The sequence below is a fragment of the Motacilla alba genome, chromosome 7, assembly GCF_015832195.1.
Source record: "Motacilla alba alba isolate MOTALB_02 chromosome 7, Motacilla_alba_V1.0_pri, whole genome shotgun sequence".
Classification (NCBI taxonomy): domain Eukaryota; kingdom Metazoa; phylum Chordata; class Aves; order Passeriformes; family Motacillidae; genus Motacilla; species Motacilla alba.
Window position 1 is genome coordinate 23,421,240 of NC_052022.1, and position 25,624 is coordinate 23,446,863.

Genomic DNA, 25,624 nt, shown 5'->3' on the forward strand with positions numbered 1-25,624 from the left:
CCCAGCCCTGCGGCTTTGCCAGCCCGTCTGTGAAGGCTTCAAATCAATAGCCCCTACTCCTCAGCTCTGTTCTGTAAAATGTAAAACTACGTCCTTAATATAAACATTACACTAGAAAACATCAGGTTTTGTAAGTACTTAAGAGGAAAATAATAATGATAATGGTAGAAACATCAAAATCAATGCAAGCTTCAGTATAAGAAAATTTGCAGCATTTTAACAATTTGAATTAGCTTTTATAGTTGAACACTGCTCCTGGAGCATGTGCTGTAAACAGAGGGAATCCTGCAGTATTTAATTTGTTATTCTTCTGCAGGAAGGAAAACAAGAACATTTAACGCTGGAGAAAAACTTCTTGCTGAACTTTAATTTCAGCTTTTGGAGAAGAGCAGTGATATTTAATACTATGAAGAATTGCATCATACCTTGTTTACAGTTTTATGTTCAATAAGTTCTTTTAGCACTCGGGACAGGAAATTCTGAGAGTTTGAATTAATCATCCCATAAAAATATGAATATAACCCTTCTTCTGGTGTTTTACCTACCCCAAACTTCTTGCTCAGAAGAAATCTGAACTTTAAAGCATACCTAAGTGTTTTTTAAGGATATGCTGGTCTCCTATGGAGAGAAAGAGCAGCTGAAAATAGGACACTTTTTTTTCCCCCAGAAGTCCTGAGTTTGTCTGAATCTGTAGCAGCGGAGTAGATGGCATAGTAGGAAAAATCCACTACTGAAACTGGGAATGTTGGACCACTGGTAGAGGAATTTTGAATGTACACATCTGCTTCAGCAGCAAACAACAACACCACAACAACAAATACCCAGAGAGGGATTGGGATCAGTCAGATGATAAATGGATCAAACTGATTATCTTGAAAAGGCACATACATGTATGATTGCACATTAGCAATATCCAAATTTTTCGTATTTTTTTATCTTTTGTCTATCTTTAAGGCCTTTTCAAGACAAACTTGTAGTAAACTAGCACAACAGTTTCCAAAACACATTCAGAAGTCTCAAAATAATTCTGACTGGACAAAAACTCAGCAACTTTCTCTTCATACACAACTTTCAAGTCCTGTTCTAAAGAACTAAGAATATTACATACAAGCAGTATTATTTTATTTATGTAGGCAGCTGTTGTAGTTGCCACAGAGATGTTATTCAATCTTAAATAGAAAGGTGGTCTGCAAATGACCATTCACAGTATTTGCTGTTAATATGAAAATGTATAAAAACCCCTGTGAATACTATAACATTCTTCAGAACAAGTACATTTCTGTTCAGGGGCTCATGATTAAAAAAAAAAAAATATATATATATATATTTCAGTGAGTTCTAACCATCAGCTTCCTACAGAGAGATGTAATGGGGGGTGATAATTGTATATGGTTTCAAATACTTGATGCAAAAGTACATCTTGGGTCTGTCTTTGAAAGGCCTGTTCTCATCAGAAACGGCAAAATTTAACCCACAACTGTACACATCTTTATGATGCATTTCACAGCTGTCTTCCACTATGCAGCTCTCCATTCTTGACTCCAGCTCCCTATCAAATCCTGTGGTCTATAAGATTGTATAAGTGTGAAGGGTGGAAAATTTTAAATGCCCTGTGGTCTGTATTATCAACATGTCACATTTCATCTCTACAAATGCTGAAAGCACACTAGAAGTTAGGAAATTATAGAATTGTTGTAGAATATCAAAACAACTTCAAAAGTGATGTGAGCAACAGGAAGACCATTTAGCCTGGGAGATCTTACAAGGTCTGTAAATTCAGAGTGACCTATTGGAAAGGAGAGGCTGCTATTGGATGCATTTCTACTTGAAATCTGCATACGACCATATAAAACCAGAGTTAGCTGGGATTTTATCCTTAGTAAGAATATGCAGAGTAGGAAGACATGCTGAGTATGAATTAGAATTGCATTTTATCTCTTCATTTTTTTCAGAACTTTAAATTTGGCTCTACCAAAACAAACTTGGATGACTTTTCTAAAACATCTGTCACTGAACATTGGTTTAATGTGACACCAGTTTGTTCGTAGATGCATGCAGAATGGTGCATGCAAACAAAACTCTTAGGGATGCCTGCAACCCAACAACAATTCAGGATGCCCCAAGAGCTGGGAAATATTTTCTACAAAAGGCAGCGGTAATATTACATCTGGGTGACATTAAATATCATTTTATGAGGAGAGGTCACACTGGGAGGCCTCAAGCAACCCTCACATTCATGACTCACCCTGTAAGAGACACGGCAGAAATCTCTGTCCCCAGCAAACAAGGAAACTGCTGTGTTCTCCACACTAAGCTATTTTTTGTATATATGAGAGGCCTACTACTTATTTTGAGGAAGGCTTCCTTTTTTGTTTGACTGTTGTACCTTTTTTTAGAATTAAGGCTCAATAATGTTTTACTATTATCTGTTTCAAAAATAAGCTGCCTCTAAGCACCACAGGTACTTGAGGTATGACTACAGACTTCTTGTTTGTTTGTTTGTTTGTTGTCTATGCAAAATATGAAAATAGTATCCAAATGTTTTGGTGATCCCATATGGCAAATAATGCAAGGAATAACAACAAAAATAAATAATTTGAAGGCATGTTACACAAGTATTCCTCTGTGGAAATAAAACAAGAATTTCCAGGACTTCTTTTCAACTGGCTTCTCCAGTGGTAACCTAGTAAATGTTAGCTTTGCTGAGAAGTGTTTCAGTAAAAGACACTTCAGAAATTGGGAGATCGGATGTAGACACAGAAACTACAGGTACAGTGATTTCAATATTTCCCCTCCATTCCCAAAAGTACCAATGTTTTTTATAATGAGAGATGCTCCTAAGTGATTACCTCAACACATCTTCTTTCCCAGAGTAGTTACCCCAGATTCTCTAAAGTCAGATTGGCTTTAAGCGAACATGGGCAGCCTTCTGTGTTTGCTTTGCACTCTACCCATTCTTAGACAGTAATAGCCTTGTCACCATGTACATGAGAAGAAGGAACTTGAGAGGTGTTTGGTTTTGTGTTGTTTTTTCTTTTTCTTCCTGAAGAGATCCAGTCATTTCCAGTCTTCAAAATTAAGGCCAGATAAGCAGAATTTTAATAAAATACAGCTTAAAATCTTGCTTTTACGCATGGAAAAAGTATGGTGAAGAAACGATGACTGAATTAAGATCTTCTGTGCCTGAATCCATGTCCCAGTCCCTTACCAAACAAAGATTTTGGTATTTGCTCATAACCTTTCTTCAAAAGACTTTGTTTGAGTTTTCCCCACTGGTATGCAATTCCTTGTTTGTCACCTGTTCATTGGGGATTTCAGTTTGTTTTTTTACAATAAAGAGTGGTTTCTGGATCAAGTATTTTTTAAGACTTTAGAAACTTTATAGATTCCCTTACTCAATTTAAAATTCACATCTGTATGCATGTCCTGAGTTTTGGTTCCTCTAAGGAAATCTGACATTTTATAACCAGATAACTTATATGCCTGTACATTTTCCAGCTTCCCTGCTACTGCCTCTGGGGAAACAATCCTAGATTTAGCACATCTCCATCTGCCTCCCCTGTATAAACAGACAAAGCAACTACTTAGCCAACCTGCTACTTGCTAACCACTCTATTTTTTAAGGAGGACAGTGATTTGGGTTTTTGTTCTTTTTTTACCTTACATCTATATTTGATGGAGTTACTTGAGATGCTTTTTGAAATTTGCTATTAACTTCTATTGCTCTTTATTATTGTCCACATATTTGCAGTTTTCTGGGGTTTTTAAAGTGTGTTAGGGCATCTCACTTGACTTTGTAATGGCTCGAATTTATTCCTTTTTTAAACTTGTGTCTGCTAGCTATATTTAGAATGCTCAGTATCAGATGGGAAGGATGCCTACAAATTATCTGCATTATTCCAAATTATTTGATAAGTTAGTTCATGAAGTACATGCATATAAATATCCGCCAACCATTCAATCTTACATAACTATGGTATTTGTACTGTGTGACAGATCAGTTCATTCCCGTGATAGTATTTCTATTTCCTGATTGCATGTTGAGAAAAATTACTTGGATTTAGATTGTAAGCTGTTTGGCACAAGGAATTCTCTTTATTATCTACGTCATGCTCAGAGAACCACATCTCTAAGTCGTGATTAGAGTTGTATGTGCACCGTTATCAAAACCAACAAATAGATGAACCAGAAACACATATGAATGCTTCTTCACAAATTTATTGTCATTTATATGCTCACAGTTCTTTTCAAAGATATTTGTGAACATATGTTTGTTTCATACTAAGAAAAAACATATTGAAAGTTGCAGTCAGCAATACGTATTTCTGTTTTATGAAATTATGTTTGTCTGTACTTCATTTCTTTCCCAGCTATGTTAAATGTTTTTAATTTTTGTAGGATATTCTTGCTTTGAGAAACTAAAGCAGAAAAAAAGTGATCTAAAGAAAAACATATGACATCTTTCCAAGCACTAGAAAAGCTGCTAAACCCTTCCTTTCAGTCACAATCTGTTCCAAGACTGAGAGCTCACTGGTACATGAATGCTATCCTGCCCCCTGAGAATATCAGCTTCACAGATAACATGGAGGACTACTTCTCCGTATAACCAATTTACTGTGAATGCTGGAAACACTGGAGATTTCTTAATTTAGAGAATAAATAATTCAAACAGACAGGGGAAATCTTTGCAAAACAATGTACAATTTTTAAAATTCTAATTCTGTTCAAGGAACAAGATAATTCCTAAACAGGAAAGAACAACTGTGTAAAGAAAGTACGTCAGTAACACAGGACTTAAGAAGTTGAAAACTGGCAGAGAGAACATCTGAAAACCTCCTGGTAAAGTACCCATGTAGGCTAGCCAGATGGCATGCTATTTGTTTTCACTACTTCATTTAACATAGAAACAAACTGTTCTTCAGCTGAAAAACAAAACCAATTAGAATATTTCCTTTCCTCAGTGTTCCTAAACCTGAGTCCATTAAAAATCACCAGGGGTTTCCAGATAAGAACTATGCAGTATCTCTTTAAAGTACAGGTGAAAGATCAGAGTCACCTCCTGAGTTCCCATCTGTTTTATAAAATAATACTGCATGGCAGTATTATATATATAAAATATCCTGCACAGCATTGGAGATGAGGAATTGTGAGAAGGGTAGTATAAGACATTTGAGCATTTGTTATGTTGGTGTCACTGAATAAAAAGCAAGGATGCTTACATACTGAAAAAATTTATATTTATATAAAAATGGTGCAACAAACTGCAATTCCAAGAAAATCAGATTTGAAAAAATCTTTTTTTTGGCTAAGGGCAGCCTCTTCTCCCACAGATTTGCCACTTCAAGGACAGACAAGAAGCCAAGCATATGCAGCATAATTTTGGCACTTTTTCCCTGATGGAAAACTATGAAATACAAAATCCAGTATAAGTGCTAGTGGTTTAGATCATATGGGAAACTAGTCATCTTCTATCTTGGGCTGTGGATTGAAAAAGGTACCAAGGATAACTATAATCTTTTATTCTTTTCATAGAGAAAGCTTACCTTGTAAAAGTTAGTGCAGAGTCAAATAAAAAGGGTGGTGATGGAAGGCACTTTACAACAGCTTCAAGACCTTCTCTGAACAATGAGAGTCAAATAAAGCATTACATAAATGCATTGTGTCCTTGATTGCAAGCACTTGAATTAATGCTATTCAGTATGAAATCTCAATGCATCATCCAGAATTATAAAATAAATTATAGCCCTTGTAATTAACACCCAAGGGGAATTACCCTAATGACAGCAAGAATAGGATTTGGCTCCAACTGCAGCTCTGTCTTAAACAAGACCAGGGCGAGTTTGGCAAGCCAGGTGACACGAGCTAGCTGTTTCACTGAGGTGGTACAGCATGCCATGAAACCAGCCTGAATGCAGACACTTCTGTTAGATGCTTTATGCTGGTATTGCAGCATATTTCACTGTATCACAAGAGCATTTATTGAAAAGGATAAATGTATACACGTCAGCTCTACACTAAAACTTGTACTAGCAATACCTGTCTTATTGGACAGTGTGGGCCAGACTATGTTATGGAAATGTATAAGTGTTTGACTACAGGTTTATTAGTTTGATTTTTTTCCCTCCACCAGCAGAGAGACAGCATATCAAAGCTTCCCTCTCATATGGAAACATTTCCTTTTCCATACTAAAACTTTTCCCCCCCTTTTCTGTCAAAAGATAATTCAGAAAAATACAGGACAAAATGCAAACCAACTGAAATAGTTACAAAACCTGAATGGAGACGAGTTGTAAGAATATTTAAAGGACAAGTTGCAGCTGTGCTTAATTTCAGCAGAAATGTGAGAAATTGCATCAATAGGGTGGATGCCTCTTGACACACTGGATGAGTCACAGGAATCAGTCTACAGGCACAGTAATTGGACACCTTCTAGAGCAGGCTTGTGCCTCTAGAACAGCACAGGAAGAGAAACAAACAGTAGACAAGATCGAGATCATTCTGATTTCTTACTTTCTGTGGAGTTTTATGCCTCATACACATACTCATTTGAGCTGCAGGAAGTTACCTCTGCTTAACTAGTAGGAGGGATGGATATATTATGTGAATATACCATTTTTTAAATACACAGGGATTTCATGCATAGTGTTGAAATCGAGTTATTCTATTGGTAAAAAAGTAATATTGTGATTACTACATTGTAGTTGACACGTAGCACAGTAAAGTAACTTTGGGAAACTTAAGTTCACCAACTTGACTGCTTACTCATTTTAAAGATTAATTTTAATATGCAGCACTGTAATTTATATATTTTACATATTTTAAATACCCAGCACAATGTATAATTAAATAGCTGCTTATTAAATATATAACTCCACAGCCTTAAAAAATTACAGCCCTAGAATAACCGTATTTGCCACTGAGACTCACAACAATTTAAAAATATTTATTCCTTCCTTAGATTGTTTGGATTTTTGGAGAAGAATAACGTAAGATTTTTGGAGAAGAATAACATAAATTATATCAGAACTTAATTTCTACATCTGATTTTCTTAGGGTTTATAACTCCTGAAAAAGTTGGTTTTTTTCCCTAGCACATCTTCATTCATTAGTTTATTCTCCATTCTCTCAAAAAAAGACAGCAATAGATAGAGCTTAATTATATACTAAACAGATCAAAAGCTGCCTCCACATGATTACACAGTCCCAGAAAAAGAACAGTCACTAAAATAGTATCCTGAACAAAATTGCATCTGGTGTAACCACAGAGAAGCAAATCAAACCTCATGTGCAATGTAAAAAGTGCACTACCAGGAGATCTGCCTTCTCCCTCTGAGGAGGTTTAGCATGTACTGAAAAAGAGTAGCTTCAGCACTGGTGAAAGAAAGAGCAGAACAGGAAGATCTCAGATCTCAGAAGAGAACTGCTTAGGCTACATTTGTAAAAAAACATCTGCACCTAGCCTTATACCAGTGGGTTTGTTACCACACCAAGCTCCTCAGAGAGCAGAGGGAAGGTGGCTCAGTGACATCTTTCCCAAGGCTGTGGGAGATGGGACTGAGCCATCCTTGAGGGCAGAATCTCTACAGGGCAGGCAGGCCTGAGGCACTGCTTTATAACAGTGCCAGGCTCTGTGCTTCCTCAGAACTAGTGAAAAATGCTTCGGGAGGTCTCTTCTTCATGAGGCCTCTGCTGGCTGCAGAAGGAGTTTGTCTCCTGGGTGTTGTGAGTACCAATGGCAGGCTGACAGGAAATACAGCAGCCGTCCCATGGATTACAATGAGGCAGAGGGATCTCTGGGGGCTGTTCAAGGTCTAGTATAGGTTTGGGAGTATGTGCAGATTTTGGTAGCAGATTTGCTGCCTGTGCCAAAAGGGGAAGGAAATTCCCCTTGAGCTCCTACCATGTCTGTTTGATGGAAGCTCCAAGGGGAACACTAATGGCTACTCTGCACTCCACGCAGATAAGAGAATGCTTCAGTGTGCAGATGCACATTTATCTACACAACAACAAATGCACTTTATATATTAGGGGGGTTTTATCAAAGTTGGTCTGCTCTGTAATTATGTTGAGAAATGAATTGGGTGGAATTTAAATGAGTTAAGGTAATGAGCTATTAACCTAGAGGATCTTTCACCAAACAATTCATGCGCATTCAATCTTTCCCTCTTCCCTCCAACTCCATTGTAAAGGTGAAATGAAAGACTAAGTTGATCAGGACATCAGCAGTCATGGCTATAGCAGCATTCAGCAGAAATGAAAAACAACATTCCTTATACTAAACTATGCAGGTGTATTAAAACAGTAGGATTTTTAATTTTTTTTTAATATTTGTGCAATGTATATGTACATGCCCATGTACATCATGGGAAAATAGGAAATAATCAAGACAATGGGTAGTCTCACTTTTTTATAAGAAATCCCTGCTGGAAAGAACCACAGAAACAAATGAATCAATTCTGGATTCAGAATGAGAGGAAGACTAAGTGATACACTGCTCAGATCTCCACCTATACAAAGTCCCTATCTCACAATTTTTAGCTCATTAGGGGCAAATTTTCTTTTTTCTTTTTCTTTTCTTTTTTTTTTTCCAGTAAACACACAGGAAAGCACCTGTTTTGAAAATATGTGGGAATCTGGCAACTGCATGGCAGAGACAGGTTGCTGTGTCTCCACAAAGGAAATGATGCATGACAAGATTGTCTCCTCCGCCAGCCATCATCCTACAAAAACACAATGCTCCACCAATTCCCTTTGGAGCTTAAAACCTGCAGGACAGAAACCATAGTGGGGAGATGGGCTCTCCTTAAGAACCTGTGTTCATTCTTTCTTCACAGTAGAATGAGGGACTCCAAACAGGCGAGAGAAAAAAATTTCACAAGAACTCTGCAGCTTTGTCACTCACTGCTTTCAATTCTGAGCAGAGAAGGGAGCGAAGGCTCTGCAGAACAGACCGGGGAGACAAAGCCAAGCCTGGCTGTCCAGCTCTAGGCTCCTCTGGCGCAGACTGTGCTCGAAAAGCGGGTGTGTAACCCAAAGAGAGCACGTTCTGTGGAGCCCAGTCTCAGCCGGGGAGCCGACCAGGAGAGTGTTCCCTGCGCCTGTACCGAGCTTGTGCCGGCCTCCGCGGGTCCCTGCGTGCTCTCCGCGGGGCTGCACCAGGTCGGAGCAGAGCAGGACGCTCGGCTCCAGCTCCGGCGGTTTCTGGGACACGGCCCTTCTTCCCAGCAGCGGCTTCCCTGGGCTGCAGCTCGGTGCCCCGGCCCCTGCCGTCGCTCCCATGGAGGCCAGCGAGGGGCTGCTCAAGGGCTCTCGACAGAAGGCAGGGGCGGGCCAAGGAGCGCTGCCTCGCTCGGCAGCCTCTGTGCGTGTGACATTCTCCCTGCGCTGTGCCAGGCGCTGCGTCTTGGAGCCTGGGGTGGAGTAACGCACGGACTGATAAATCCACAGGGACTGATGCTGTCTTCACACTTCCTCCTGCTTTTGTCACCCGCTGCAGCAAGTCGAGGACACGGCAGCTCTGTAATGTCTACTCGTGATTGAACTAAGCAGTTCAAGAGATTAGCATAGTTTTTAATAAGTAAAATATTTTATTTCATTGGGGTTTTTTGGTCCTTGGCATGAAACAAATTAAACTCCAGCTGTTCCTCAAGTAATTTCAAATGAAGCTGCTCAACCACCTGGACTCACAACATTTTTCACACCCAGTCTCTTATCTTACTCATTTCCTCTCCCTTTAGATACATTTTAAAATGTATTTGAACTAAAGTCCTTGAATTATCCCCTTGGAAAGTTTTTCATCTTTTCTTTGGCAATTTAATCCTTTAATTCAAGTAGTCAGTTGTGTATCAAAGGTCTTTAGGGAAATGATTGCCCTAATTTTTAGATATGTGATAGATATTCAGTCAAAAGTAAAAGTATTAACTTAAATGCAATTAAAATTATAGGAATCTACTTGGAATAATCTGATTTGTCTGGACTTTCAAAAAGCCTGTAATAAGTCCCGCATAAGAAGCTATTAAAAAAGCAGCCAGTTGTAAGAGATCAGTGATTTGGGATGTGGTGCTAGGCGGCTTACACAGACATGGTCAACATTCTGTGGCAAAAGGTTAACACTGAAACTGCCCCAAACCCATGTTCTAGCACTGTAAAGTGCACGAGCTGTCACTCAGCTTAACTGAAACAAAAGTGAACAGAAAACTAAAGAACTTGAATTAATTGAAAGTACAAAACATTCACAGCGGAAACTCTTTGTTGAAAAGAACAGAGTAATGGACACTGGAAGAAATCTTGTGAATTATTAATACAAATTTGGTGTCCAAGTTGTAGAAGAAAGATCAGAGCATCACTGTGGACAGCTCAGTGGCTGTCAAGAAGCAAACATTATTTGGAACAGACTGTTCCAAAGCATAAGGAAATACAAAAAACAATGCAACAAACACAAAGCAGAAAATACAATGACATTTTGAAAATTAGTGGTATGGTCCCATCAACAGGAATGCTGTGTTTGATGGCCCCAGAGAACAGTTTAGAATCACAGGGAAAAGTGTGAGAGAATAGAGAAGCCATAGATATGATTATAGGCTGTAAGGGCTTTTCTTCTGAAGTGAAATGCTAAAGGAGTGTTTACAGAAGGGATGAATAGAAAAGCACTTAGCCCTGAACACAGGCAATAATGAATATTATATGGAAGAGAAAATGAGCACTTCTATCTTTTAACAGGAAAAACATTCAATGAAAATGAAAACAATACATTTAAAACATATTACAGCCTTTTTTCTTTCTGACAATTCCACAAGAATAGTTTACAAGGTTTGTGGAATTTTCTTCTGAAACACTGATTGATAAGAAACTAAGTATTTCACATGTAATTCAGAACAATCAGGGGGAGCATATAAAGGAAATAAGAGGGGCCCTCCAGAGATGAGTTTCTCTATTCCCCCTTTAAATTATGATTATGAAAGGAGACTATAATGGTCTTCCATGAAAAAGAAGAGACTGGACTTATTAGGAACAGGGAATAAAATAAGACTAAGTGAATGCCAACAGTAGGGTTAAAGTGCAAATTAAAGCTGTCACTCAAATTGAGAGTTTCACAGACTGATGACAACTGCCATGCAACTAACCTTGAAGCTCACTCTTCCTCGACTAATGCATGAAATACAGATCATAAAAACAATGACTCCTCATGCTGTATTTTCTTTATAAACTACAGTGAAAACTGCAATTAAGGAAATGAAGCCTTCCCATAAATACCGTGAAACAAAGAAAGCCTTTGATTCTATATGCAACCAAAATGAGACAGACCTTGAGTTTTGGGTAGAAATCCTGAGCACTAAATCCAGCCTTGCTCTTTAGAACAGTGGCAATCAGAGGCACACAGACCACAGGATGCTCCACCCATCTTCCTGGCATCCCGAGGCAGAGCCTCATCTCGGCATGCACAGTGCTCTAGTGAAGCTTCAGCTTCACTTACTCCTGGAAAGTAGAATTGCAGGTGGATAAAACCTCAGAATATGACACCAAAATACAACACTAGCAATGCTGTTTTTTTTTTAATCCCACCTTTTGAAGCGCCTGTCATGAGGTACTATTAAAATCTAGATAATTTTCCTCTTTGGTGGCACTACATTACACCATGTATCAGCAGAAAACCTCAGTTAATTTACCACACACCATTTTTTCTCCCAGCCAGATTTTCACATCATCAAGACTATGAATATTTTACACTGTTAACAAGGTATAGAGGAAAAATAGTGTTTGTGAGCTATTCAGATAGCATGGTGATAAAACTCATTACAGAGTAAAAATAGCTGAAATTTATTCCAATGAACTATATTAATTCACAAATATAACTAATTTTAAACCCTTGCATAACAAGAGAATGAAAATAGAAGACTGCATGCAAGTGTGCGTGCTTATACATATGAGGAGAACTGAAATACACTTCTCCAGCACATCTGCACCCCTGTAAATAGAGAGCTAAAAATGAAGTGGGAGGAAAGAATTTCTTTGCAAAATAAAACAAACAAACCAACGCCGCATGCCTGGGGATGCTGAACTTAGCCTGAGGTTCCTTCCTCAAAGGACATGTCCTTCCCTGGCATGGCCGTAGCAAGGAGCCCATCCTCACAGATTCTCCTCACAGCCATAATCATAACATGCACACAATCTGCAGAAAATGATGGGCTGCAGAGCACTTGTGGATGGCATTTCAAAGAACTCCAGGTTCAAACAAGTACAGTGATCAAAACAGCCTGATGCACTGTCTCTCTTTTATAAAGGGGGCTAACAAGGTTTTTTTTCTGTGCAGAAAAGAGAGGACAGGAAGGAACAGAGTTGCAAAGGGACTTTATTTTTCCCAAATGTGTATTTTCAGTTTCTCATTTCAATCATTGATCGAGTAAGTCACTTGGCTTCAATTTTTTCTTAAGCACTTTCATGTCCTATTTCTGGTGACGCGAAGTGCACAGCAGAACGGACCTTGTGAATCTAATCAAAGAACCCGAGCCTATGGAACAGAAATCCAACCTCAGAGCCTGAACAAAGGAAGCATATTCATTAAAAGAGTGCATTCTATTCCAGGTAGTCATCACTTAAGTCCTCCTTCCTCATGGGAAGCCACAAAGGCTGTCTGCACCCCCAGCAGTCTGGGGGTATTAGATTAATACGATCTAATACACCAACTTTTCAATCACCTATTTCAACCCAAAAAGTAACAGAACTTTCTGTCCACCATAAATCTCCCCCGAGACCTGTGAACACAGATTAACAAACAGACAGGACCATGAGAAGGCCATCAGTTACTGAAGCCTCCTTCTCAAGGAGAAGGTATACACAGACAACAGAATTGGGGCATGAAATGCCATTTTTAAAAGGGAATGGAAAGATGTGACCATCTTTTCTTTTAGAGGGACACCTGGGAGATGGGAAGGGGAGGACAGTTTAAAAGAGATGTGTTGGCATGCATTTCTGTGAAGAAGTGTGTTTAAAGCTCCTAGCTGTCAGGAGTGGTGGTGTGAAAGGGAGGAGGGCAGTCTCACTAGGACTGAAACAGCAAAACACAAGATTGCTGTCAGCTACCTAACTGTCAGTGGAATCCTTCTTCCTGCAGCACTGCTGGACTACACTGTTTTTCCCACTTTCTTCTAATTTATCAAATAAAAAACTGGGACACTTCACAATTTCCCATAAAGACATTCACTTATAACCGAAAACCAGGAAGAGGATGAAGGAGTAGAGGAGGAAAGGAGAAAAGGAGGAAAGTATTTGCAAAAGCGAGCTTTGGTGTAATGAAGAGATTCCTTCTGGGCTCTCTATAGCCAAGAGAGGCTCTTTCAGTTCAATGTACGCTGAGGGGTTCTCTGCTTATGACCCCTAAAGCAGCCATGGCAGACGAGTTCAAGCAGCCATTGTGGATCCTCAGTGTGCAGGAACAGCTGCCCAGACCTCCTGCTTATCTTACTTGAGATGTTAGTAGAGCAACAATCAGCAAAATGCGCAGCAGCATAACACCAGCTCTGCACTTTGCAGTGCTGGGAAAGGCAGGGCACAGTAGGATGCACCTCTCTTGTGAGAGCCCTACCCAGGTGGAAGTGATGGATAAACCAGCTGACTGGTGCACAGCTCTCTCCATAAACTGCTGCAGGAGTGTTTATGGTCAGAAGACTAAAATACCAACTCTCGGCATTCCCTACAGACACACAGAGGACTATGGGATTCAATTCTCTGCTGGATGTTGATCCCTCTTTACTTTTCCTGCAGTTACTTAATACCACTGTGGCTCCTCTGAGGGCACATTGGCAGACACAAAATCTCTTTATCCAAATTCAGAAACCTGTAAAACTTTACTGATGCTTCTTCCTAATAAAGGCAGTGCAAAAAGAAGGCAATCAGAAAGGAATGTTAACAAATGGAAGCCTGATTAACCTCATAAAATTTGCAATTGTCCTGTAATTCATTATTCTGAGGTAAGCAGAAGCCAAGCAGCATGCTTGGTCTTTACTGTAGGTGTGACACACACTGTTCCTTCAGCCAAACTGTCCTTTAAAGACTATTTTTTGATGCATTATGCAAGTGATATATGGTAAATTTTTAATGTATTTGTGGCATTATACTTTTCTAAATGGCTAACACTGCATGTGATAATAAAGTTCAAAAGGGACAGGGAAAAAAATGAAAAAAACTCTTAAGTAAAGCAGGAGAAAATGAAGAAAAGCCTAATGAGAGCACTGAGCAAAACAAATACAGTCAATGCAGCAGCATCTGTAAGTGACTACATCAAACATCTTACTCCTCTCCTTTTAAAATCAATGACTATTACTCCAATTACCTTAAATATTATTCCAGGGCAAAAAAAAAGGTGCTGAAGTTTCAGTTTCAGGATGATGTGAGCTTATTCACAGGGTCTTGAAAATACAAGGAATCTTCAAGTTATACCAAATTCTAGGTAAGGTAGTAATGAAGGAATTCTTACACAGCTTTTTAGAATATAAAAAAAAAACTGAATATGAAATTTCCCAAGAGATTTGTGAAAAGAGCTTAAAGTGCCTCAAAAGCAATAGGTGAGCCATTGAAAAAAAGCCAAGGGATCGCCAATTTTCCAGAGAGAGTGATTTGGTTAAGAACAATTTCATTAAGATTTTGGTAAAGTAATTAAGGAACAGTACCACTCACCAAGTGAAAACCAACCAGCATTATACCCAGACACCTGTGCCAGCAGCCCTGGCACAAACAGCTCTGACTTCACTTCTTACTTGTCATGGGCACCCTGACACTGGAAACAAATTCTCTCATGGAGCTTTACATCCTCTTACACATCCTTGCTCCTTCCTTCACCATCTTAAGGAATGTCGCACCTTATTTTCTCCCTCAGGAAAGATTTTGGTGCCTTCTTTATTTCACAAAATAATGAGAAAAAATACTCAAATGGACATAGCTTGAACAGTCAAAAGATGGCAGTTAACTTTCTTAATGGACTTGTCTGTTTGATGGCCTAACAAACCTTTTACCGGCCAACAATACCAAGGTTTTAAGCTGCATCCTCTACCCCCCTTTGTTTTTTAAGTTAAGGGAAAATGCTTGATGACATCCATGAGTAGACAAGAAAAGAAAATCCCTAACTAGTCTCAGCCAAATTACAGACTTGAGGAAAACCTAAAAAAGAGCAGAACATCTCTGAACTGACCTAAAGTTTTTCCAGTTTATGAAGTTGGTTTTGCTCCTGCCTCTTTTAACCTATAATTCACTTTAGTTTTAATAAAAATACCCCCTTATAGTCTGCCTTTTGATTTCACAGTTTCTTAAAAAAATGTTTTGACAAATTTAAAACACCTTTAAAAATATACTTAATCTTACTGAAAATAAATTGAAGGACAGGTCTCCCTACTCTTTGGATGTTATTAGAGTAACTGGAGAAAATTCTCTACTCACGTAATAACAGACTCCTGCTCTTTTAGATTGTCTGAGACAATTAGCCTTATGCTTTCCTCAGCAGCGACAGACAATTCAAAGTAGTTTAAGAATGATGAATGAGGATAAGCTATTGTTTTCTTTTATATTCATAAAACTGTACCAATGTAATAGCAGGCAGGCATTTAAATTGCTACTGGAGATTAAAGCATTCACCCTAGCTCACGTATTTTTTGGGAGTCTGACATGTACTAAGCTATTTTAGAGTACACCCTGGATTTAAGGCAAGAAAAGCTATGCTACTAGAACCTCAAGTAAATTAGAGAACACCATGCTCCTAAGTTAAAATACTGAACCATCAACATCTAGTTAGTACTACCAGTAATATTCAAAAACTGAATTTAAATTTCAGTATGTAAGTGATTGATCTGACTATAAAATTCACTTAACATAACACAAGCAGAAAAACGTTATTGTAGTCATGCCTCCATTCCTTTGCAGACCTGGAGATGAACTATCTGCTATCTGAAGGTGCAATGTTGCTTAAACAGCAACTAAAAGTACTTTTGAAAGCATCATCTGTTACAGGTAATTTAGATGTATTTAAAACATACTTTTTTTTCCCAAAATTTGTCTGCTTTCATGCTGTGAGGCTGTATTTTGATGATTTATGTAACAATGTGGCCTGAACAGCGGTAGTCTTTTTTCCTCCCCACAAAAAAACACGCTTTAGATTTGAGCATATGAACAGCCACACTTGGAGACCTTGCTCCAAATATAGCTAGAGAGCAGAATTACAGTTCTTACCAATACCACAAATGCTTCAGTCAAGATTTATTCCTCCACCAACAGGAATTTGCTGGGTGCGTCAGCAGCTCATCTCTTTAACACCTCACACCACCACTGTGAGGAAATTCAGGAACTTGGCCACGCACTCCTAGGAAAGGGATGCAGCCTCTCGCTGTATCTGACATGGATGTTACAACCACATTTGAAAGCTAAAATTTAAGCATGCAATATCAGAGGAGGTCATCAAAAATTCCTTCCCACAAATCTCTGATGCACAGTCAAGTCTGCTAGATTCCTCTACCACTCATCCCCCAAGCCAAGGCCAAGGTGTTTCAACCTTGGTTTTAAGTATCAAGAATTAAGAACTGAACAAAACAGTAAAGAAAATCACAGGAACTCTGCTTCTTGAAGTTTTTCTGCCAAAACTGTGGTTCCAGTCACAACCTAGAGCTCCAGTATTAATTGCAGACAAGAGGCACAAGTCACTCCTTTACTGTGTGGGGTCTACAATCAGCTACGGAAAGCAAGCCCAGACCACCCAGTGTCACTCAGCTGTACAGCAACTGAGAAGTGACCACTCCAAAAACTCCCATGGTACTGTGCCTCTCCTGGAATACCCTCATTTTGAATACTACAGAGTATTTTGACTTCTTTCCCTTGTAAAATACACAGTAAAATAAATAAAGGGCAGGAGGACAAGTCTATAGAGCAGACTGGCACAAGGTGAGCCTGCGGGTGAATTTTAACTTCTAGAAAAGAAAAACAGCAAATATACAGGTTTAGGTCTATAAAATTACACACAACATAGCAAGGAAAACACATCACAAATTAGCAAATTCAAGTGATCAGGCAGAGGCTATAGAAGAAACTTGCTTTTACAGATACTCTACAGTAAAACACTGGACTGCTGGCACAGGATGCTGCAGAATAAATGTTACATGTTTTCACATGTATTGTTTTAATTTATTTCCATTTATTAAAGGCGTCATTAACAAACTTTTTAACTAGATCAGAATATCTCAAACGTTATGGGTTAATAAAATATAGGCTATTAAACCCATAACATATTAAGGGAAGTATTGATGTAGGATATATTAAGTAAGCTTGTGTAATTACACCATTATGGAGTACAGATTCTTTTCAATAATGTGCATACAGAGCTATCAAAGGAGCATAAGAATTAGCAGAATTCTCTTTAGAAAACATTCTTTTAAATTAAGTTTTTGTGGATTTAACACACTGCCAAAATGCACACATCATTTTAAAATGAGATGTGCATTGGGCAAAAAGCCAACAGTTTAAACATGTAACACATGATGCCACCAAAGTATTTTTAGCTATGTGCCTTAACAAGATAGAAATCTTTTTTTTCTGCAATATAAATTTATTTTCTATGAAAATGTTTTTGGCTGAAAACATTTTTTTACGTGTAAGGTTGCAGAAATAAATTCTGTCAAATATAGAAAAAAAATAAAATAGACATTTTTTCTTAGAAAAATGCTGTGACAAGATCTAAGCAAAACAGATATATTTCCTTAGGAATGGTTCTACTTTCTGTTATAAAACAGCTCAAATGTATTTCTTTTGCTTTATACAGGAAATATGATTTACACATGAAATGTGAAAGTTATCTTTTGTCCAGCGATTGTGCTCATTTCACAAGTAAAAAAGAAATGTTGTCATACAGCAACAATAACTGCATAATCTGCAACTACCACCTCTTTCCTATTGATCATGCCCCCACACTATTTCCTATTTCAATTCTGACAATTTACAGATTTTTCTGTAACTTACTATTGAGAATTAGTCTTAACCAGATGATTTTGATTAATTTCTCATGAAATCAAGACTCTGTGAATTGTAGCTCATGACCCCAGAGAGAACAATTTTATAACATAAAGTGGTGCAATAACTAAGCGTTGTTTTTTCTGAACTCTGCCTCCAAAAAACTTGAGCACTTCAAAACATCTAAAAAGATTTGAAACATCTCCTGTTTTGCTTTCTTGTTTTTTTATATACTGTAAAAGAGGTTCTTTAAATGTTCCAGCGTAGGGATAGAGTTGAAGACTAAGACTTGGAAATCAAAGTCACAACTGAAAAAATAAAAACCAAACCAACCCTTTTTCCAAAAAGATCACAAGTGTAACTAGCTCAGGATGTCACAATATTAAAAAACATTGTGAAAAGTCACAGAACAAGCTGACACACTTTCACATGTGACATTTAAAACAGCAACATTGTGTTTTCAATTTTTAAGTCTTGAAGAAAAAAATCAACTGAGTATTTCCTGAAGAATTTGGTCAAAAGGCTTTCATGCTTGCAAGGCTGAAAGAACATGCAGATATAGAATGCCTGTTCAAAAATTTTATCGTTATCTCATGTAACATTCACGTTGTAGTCTGAAATTCTTACATTAACACCCCAGCCTCAGCACCTGGCTTTCAATTAACAAGTGAAGTTAAAAACCAATGGTTTTTTAGATTGTGAAGTTACAATTAGAAATACTTGAAACTAAATGACAAAATACCCAATTTGCTGGTATCTTACTGTTTTATTCACAAAATAAAAGAGCTTTGTCTTTCCAAACAAAGAACATAACAGAAAGAGTCAATGATACAGTTATAAAAAAGCGTTACTGAAAATTTGAAAAAAGTCTGGTAAAATTTACAAATGTGAACTATCACTTTGTACAAAATCTTCTTTTCAAAGAAACTTCAGCAATAGATTTTAAAATACAGTTCTACCAGCTCAGAAATGCACCTTGATCGCCTCGGGGGCCGGGCTTCATTTCCGCCGGTGCGGGGAGCTCTCCCTGCGCCTGTGGTCGCTCCTGTGGGAGCGGGACTCCCTGTGCTGCTCGGGGTGCCGGCTGTGCTTGTCCCGCTGCCTCTCCGAGCCGTTCCTGGAGCGCTCCTCCTGCTCCTGCTCCTCCCGTGGGCTGCAGCGGCCGCGCTCCCTCTCGCGGGACTTGGATCTCTCTCTTTTCCTACTGCGATGTCCATCGTCTTTGCTCCAATGTCTGTAATTTTCATCGTCAGACACAGAAGCTCTTCTTTCTGCTTTCTTCAGTTTGGAATTACTGTGTTTATTTTCTGCATCCTTACTTCTTTCATGGTTCCTATCCCTTCCGCTGTGGTAACCATCTCTGCCGTTGGATTCATCTCTGTGGTGGTACTTTGAAACATCATCTCTCCTGTGCGATTCTCTTAAATGTCGGTGATTTCTTTCTGATTTGCTCTCAGTATCACTTCTTTCCTCTTGCTGCCTCCTTCCACTTTTCTTTTCAAGCGATTTCCTTCTCCTTTCTTGTTTTTTCCTGGAAACTTTATCAGATTCTCTGTTTTTCTTCTGCATTCTCTTCCTTTTGGCTTTAGAAGCATCTGAAATTATAACAAATTATGGAACTAATGTTGCATTTTAATTTAGTATATTAAATTTATTAAACTACAGAAAGAATTCTAGAGAGTGTTTTTTGCCAGAAAACATTTCTGCACATGTATCTGGACAAAGGGTCCAAAATAATGAACTCCTGATTTCTATCCCTTTGCTATCTGCACTTGATGCCTCTCTTTTTAAAACCTCTACCTGTCATCATCCTCTTGCTGACTTGTACCCAAGGACCAGGCATAGGCTGTATAAGTCATACACCAAAGCACTCTCACAAATAATCCTTTTTTTCTAGGAAGATGACCTTTCCCAGACTATCCAGTCTCAAAATAATTTACTTTTCCTGGAAAAGCTTATCAGTCAATAGAGATGAAAAACAGCAGACGAGGGAAAATCTCCAATACTATCCCATGAAGAAAAAGTGGTAGGATGAAGTGGCTTGAGATAATGGTATTGCAGCACTGTAACAATGGCCTTCAGGCTCATTTTTCAGGAGAAACAGTGACAGCTTTGTCAACAAGACTAAAACTAACTTCTGTGTTTCTAAATACACAGTAGTGTCATCTCAGTGGAACAGGTCTTATCTTCCCGTTTGCTCTTTATCAGGGACCTTTAGATCCCACTTGACAGTATTTGGCACTAACGGCCATTAACAATAATCATCCATTCACCTTAGTGCATGAATTATAGAATCACATCAGCTGCTTCTCATCACCTTTTGAAAATGTGAACTGGCCATGAACTCATTTATTAGTACGTGAATTATCTGAATTATCTAGGCTCGTGTCTGAACTAAGGCTTGCTGACATATTGTTATAAAGCAATGATAGATCAATTCAGATATATTTTAATCCATTACATTTTTAAGCAGTGTTTTCCATACTGTTTTACATCCACCAGCATGCAGGAAAAGACCTGAGAAAGCAAACAGAAAAGCTGTTTTGATGGCAGATGTACTTTATCCTCTGCTGAACCTGTTTTAGAACTACCTCCCCAGGGCAGTGCTGAGCTGAGCAAGCTGATGAAGTTCCAAGCACTAACAAGCAGTATGACAGTAATCTCTAACTTAGTTTAATTTCTGATCAGCAGGTTTTCTATTTTTCTTTCATACACTGCACCAACTGAAATACGGCCACACACTCCTCTGAAAAATGCCTCTTCACTCTTACAAGTAATTTTATAGATTTAAAAAGCTGCAAACACAGGAAGACTTCAGAGTTGTAACCAGTAATGGAACCTCAACTCAGTTAACCATTAAAGCTTACTGTTATCTCCAATTAGTGTTTTGACCACTGTATTAAGGTACACCAGAAACTGAAAAGTGAAAGCAGGCTGCAAAGGCATCAAGATGTGAATTTTAATGGATGTGTTCCTCAGTGGAGAAAAGGCAAGCAGTACAAGAGAAGGTCCTAAAACTTCGAAAAACCCTGTTTCTACTCACAGACTGCAGACTTGGTTTGTCACTAAGGACTGACCCCTCTGGTTCCTATCAAGCAGCTCAGCAGAGCTGCAGCTGTCCCTGCAGGACCATCTGGCTCTGTGCTGAACCAGTGCCTCCTCTGACCCTGTTTGGCTGCGCCCTCCTCTCGCGCTGTCGTCACTGATGCTGTTAGCCATGACACACAGCTCCACCTTGGACAGGAGATTGTGGTGGAGAACAGAACTGCACTTCCAAAGCAGGAGCAGTTCACACTGCTTTTATTTTATTCATCATTTTCATTTCAAAGACATGTAATAAATCAAATTAACTTTGAATCAGCAAACTTCTGTGCTACAGGAAGTCATGCTGTGCTATCATCTGCTCCTGCTATATATACTGGGGGAGACTGCACAAACTAACTCATAATAGCAACTCCTTTAAAGATTAAGCAATGTTTATGACAGTTCATGTCTAATAGAAGTTTCTACATCAGCACAACAGTATAAGACACTAAATACTAATTATAATGCGTAAAAATACAAAATTAATTATAAGAAAAAGCTAATTCTTCCTTGGAAATTCCTCTACAGACAAGAACTTTTACTATATTGCCACACAATCTTTTCCTGAAGCAGAGGAATTAGAAATAGGGACTCAGATGGACCACAATATTTAAACACATTGCTAGAACTGAAGAACCGATTTCTGGAAGGAAGAAGCACATATTTCCAGGGAAAGACACGAGGAGTATCAAGCTCACTCAATTAAGCCAAGAAAAAAGAGTAGTGGACATGAGTCTCTATGGTTCACCAATAAACATTAAGAAAATAATTGGGAATGACTCTAATCCCTCAATCCTCCAATAAACTAAAGTCATAGCAGAATGCAAAAGATATCAATTATGTAAAAAAAGTAATCTACAAACCAACGTTTCTCAGATATTCAAGTCTCTAAAAATGGAACTCATTTTTTCTGAGTGCAAATTCAAAAATAAATTTCCTTGAGAAATATTTAACATTTTAAAACTAAAATTCAAAAAAAACTATTAGTTTTTAAAACAGAGAAATGACCACTGTCTGTAGCCAGATTTTCCTCAAAAGAAGTATGCATAGAAAGAGTAATAAACATATCTGGAGAAAGAAATAGAAGAAAAGCAAATAGTTGTACTGATGGTGTTTAAATACCTGAGTCACTGCTGCTGTCACTGCTAGATGAGGAGTCACTGCTGCTCGATGACTCTGAGCTGCTACTGCTGCTGTCAGAATCAGAATCTGAGGAAGAGTCTGTGTCTGAAGATGAGGAGGAATCTGATGACTCAACATTTTGTTTCTGTGTCATGATCAACTTCGGTGCATTTTTAAGATGTTCCCGTAATTCATCCCTAATTAGCAAAAAAAAATAAATTGTTCTTCAATTTTATTATCTTGTTCATGGGGAGAGGGAAGATGAAGAAAGTAAATATCAAATGAGAAAAGTGTTTCTCACGTTAGTCCTCCAAGGCCAATGGAAGTGAAGAAATTGATGGCAAAGCGAGTGTTTCTTGGGTTATCCCGAGGCAATAATCCCTCAAAGAAAGGCTGCAGTGTCCTGATGAAAACAAACATCTATATTAAACACCATGCCAGCTCAGCACTCCCACTGACATAAAGAAACTGAGAAAGAAACTGTATGCATCTCCACAAGAAAGCAGAAGCTTTCTCTTCATGCATTTTTCAACACTTTCATTGTTTGTACCTGTGATGCATCTAATCAAACGCTATTTAAAAACTTGCTCTTTTATGACAACATAAACTTCACACACAGTAGAACTGCATACACACTGATAGATAATGACAACAGAAACTCCAACTTTGTGAAGCCCTGAAGTGACTTGTGGAAGTGCAGCAGCCTGGGATAGCAAAGGATAACAGGTGCTGACCAAGAAGTTCAAAAATTAGGGATCCATGCTGAAATCCCCTCATATAAGGCCTTAGAGATACTTTCAAATTTAAGTTTACATGAACTAAGGCATCTACCAAATTCTTCATACACAGAAGAAATGCCAGCTTAGAGGAAATAGCTCAAGCAACTGCAAGTAACACTGTCAGAATGTAACGCATTAAATCTCACACAGAGTTAAAAGAATGTTAAGCATACTACATTTAAGGATTAGTAAGCAATCCTAGAGAAACTGTTACTAATAGTTGTGCAGTTTTCCCTAGAGAAACTGTTACTAATAGTTGGGTGGTTTTTTCCTAGGTTTTGTCAGAAAAAGAAGGGCCAGTAACATTTATTATGCAGCTATAGAGCTGACAATATATAAAAATAAACTCACACTTGGAAATTGTTACGGTAGCTGAGTGTCACTGGGGGTGGAGGAGGAAAAGATACATCTTGCAAAGAGTCATGCACGTACTTGAACCCAAAGTGCCAGCAATGCACTGAGCTTCAAAAGTGACTCCCTGCAATGACTAAACCTATACATGAACTTATTCTTGAAGTACGGCAGCTACAGAAGGGCAGTCTCACTTGAACCTGAACACAGAGTTCTTATCTGTACGTTTTCAGATAAAGAACCTAATTAAATTTACAGTTTTGAAAATAAAATTTTAACTTACACATCTTTTAATCTTGCATTTAAATTTGGAAGTCCCATATATTCACTGAGTTCCTGAAAGAATATTTTGACAAAAATTCTACTGGAGGATGTGGTAGTTTCTTCACTCAGTATTATACATTCAAGGACCTGAAAATATCCAGAAAAGCATTAACCTTTAAGTTTAAACATACATTCTTTTCTTATCTTAGAAACTTTTGTCTTCCTGAAATACTGATATTTTTTCCCCAAGGTTCATAAATTCTAGTCAAGACTGTCTTTTTCAAAAATTCTTTTCTATCACATGGGAGCAGCTGCTGATCATATTTATGTTAATAATTCTATAAGGATTTTTTTTTTTTTCTGTAGGAAAAATCCACAAGATAAAATCAGATGCGTGAACTTCTGGCAAGTTAAGTGATTTGGGACTTAAATACAGGAGAGGTAAAATATTTGGATTTGTGTGTGCTTGAAGAATGACAGCTAGACTAGGCTATGAAACAAGAACAAAACAATACGAGAAATTACCTTTCTATATAATAAGGTATCTCAGAATGTGAGACTGCTTTTGTTTATTAAGTGTTTAAATCATAAAGCGACAGTATTTTTAATTGTCTTATAATTCAATACAACTTCTAATTTATTAAAAATTAGAAGCTTAAAACTCTTTTCCAAAAGAAGTACTTTCTAATCAACCAATTCCAGCTGAACTCCCTAAAATAACAGCTTAAACCAACTACTGAAAAATGGGGAGAGAGGATGATGATACACAAGAGGGAGAAAAAGGAGATGGTACAAACCAGAATTCTCCAACAGTGTCTGAGAAGTTACTTAAGATAATCCAGTTTGCCACAAGTCATTACAAACTGTAGAATAAGACTAGAATTGATGTACTGTATGTTACTGTGGAGTACTGGAGCACAAGGACAATGGCTTTTTGTTTTAACTTACACTCCAGGGAATTGAATCGGTGTACAGGAGATGAGCAAACATCTTGGCCACGTTCCTCAGTTTGTTCGTTTCCAGACGATGAATGGTATCGTACTGCTCCTTGAAAATGGCTTCAAAGGACTCCATATATTCTTTCTTTAGCATGCAGAAACGCTGAGACAACATGGCACCGCTTAAACAACCACTTTAAACAAAACACTAAACATGCAAATAACCTACAACTAAGTGACCTAATGGTGTCAATATTTACTGCAAGACTTCTTTTTTAAATAACCCTTGGAGGAAGAGCAAATACTCAAATGGATCTATTTCATAGCTTTGAGCAGTTTGTCAGGACAAGAAACTCATTTGCATTGCAAAGCAGTAATTATCAATTCTGAACTACAGCAAATTATCCAGCATTTTGCTTGACTTCTACACATCCAGTATTTTCACCTGATGCAACCCCATGGTTTTTCAGGACATCACCAGATGACTATTTCAGTTTAGAGAGGCAGCAGGAAGCAGAAGTAAGACATTTTGGACATATACATTTCAGAGACTATAGAAATCAACATTTACATTCATCTGAACATGCAGATTCATATGGTTACTGCTTTGTAATGGAGTGTCAGCAAAAGGATTTCCTGGAATAATGGATGAAAAATACAAATGAGAAGAAACATTCCCTTTCAGCATAGCTTGTTCCCTTGAGAAGACAAGTATTCCATTTTAACTCTTCAGACACGTCAATATTATCGATAGGCAAACCTTAAGTAAGAAATAACTGCAGATAAATTAACAGTAAGTTACACAAAACCAGAGAGTTAGCTGGTTATTGAAGAGGAAACAAAACACCCCCAAGCCCAGGAATAGACTGAATAAGTATTCAATCTTGTGCTCTAAATTAAACCTACTAAGCAGCTTTGAACAAGGTGGTAAATGACAAGAGTCTCCAAGATTACTCTTCAGCACTGTAAAAAGGCTATTTTCTGGTAACTCATAATACTATTGTGTCTTTTTACCATTTCTTTGCCACTGATTAACTGTTTGACCATAATGAAAAAAGGGAGGCAAAATAATCAACAACATAAAGGGAAAATGAATTCTCTCAT

The 25,624-nt window shown here is 38.0% G+C and overlaps 1 protein-coding gene across 3 annotated transcripts in view; it reads right to left on the reverse strand.

The window, feature by feature from the left end:
• Window positions 1-11,490: 11,490 nt before the first annotated feature.
• The window catches only part of CWC22 (CWC22 spliceosome associated protein homolog), a 34,035-nt gene continuing 19,901 nt past the window's right edge, over window positions 11,491-25,624 (reverse strand). For 2 of the 3 annotated variants that reach the window (XM_038142879.1, XM_038142880.1), the window contains exons 16-20: window positions 24,531-24,683; window positions 23,602-23,729; window positions 22,490-22,591; window positions 22,189-22,385; window positions 11,502-19,577 (exon numbers count right to left, since the gene is read on the reverse strand). In XM_038142879.1, the coding sequence (XP_037998807.1) occupies window positions 18,982-19,577; window positions 22,189-22,385; window positions 22,490-22,591; window positions 23,602-23,729; window positions 24,531-24,683 (1,176 nt within the window). In that variant the 3' untranslated portion in view covers window positions 11,502-18,981. Of the gene's footprint in view, window positions 19,578-22,188; window positions 22,386-22,489; window positions 22,592-23,601; window positions 23,730-24,530; window positions 24,684-25,624 lie in introns of all 3 variants that reach the window. The other variant, XM_038142881.1, reaches the window with a different exon arrangement.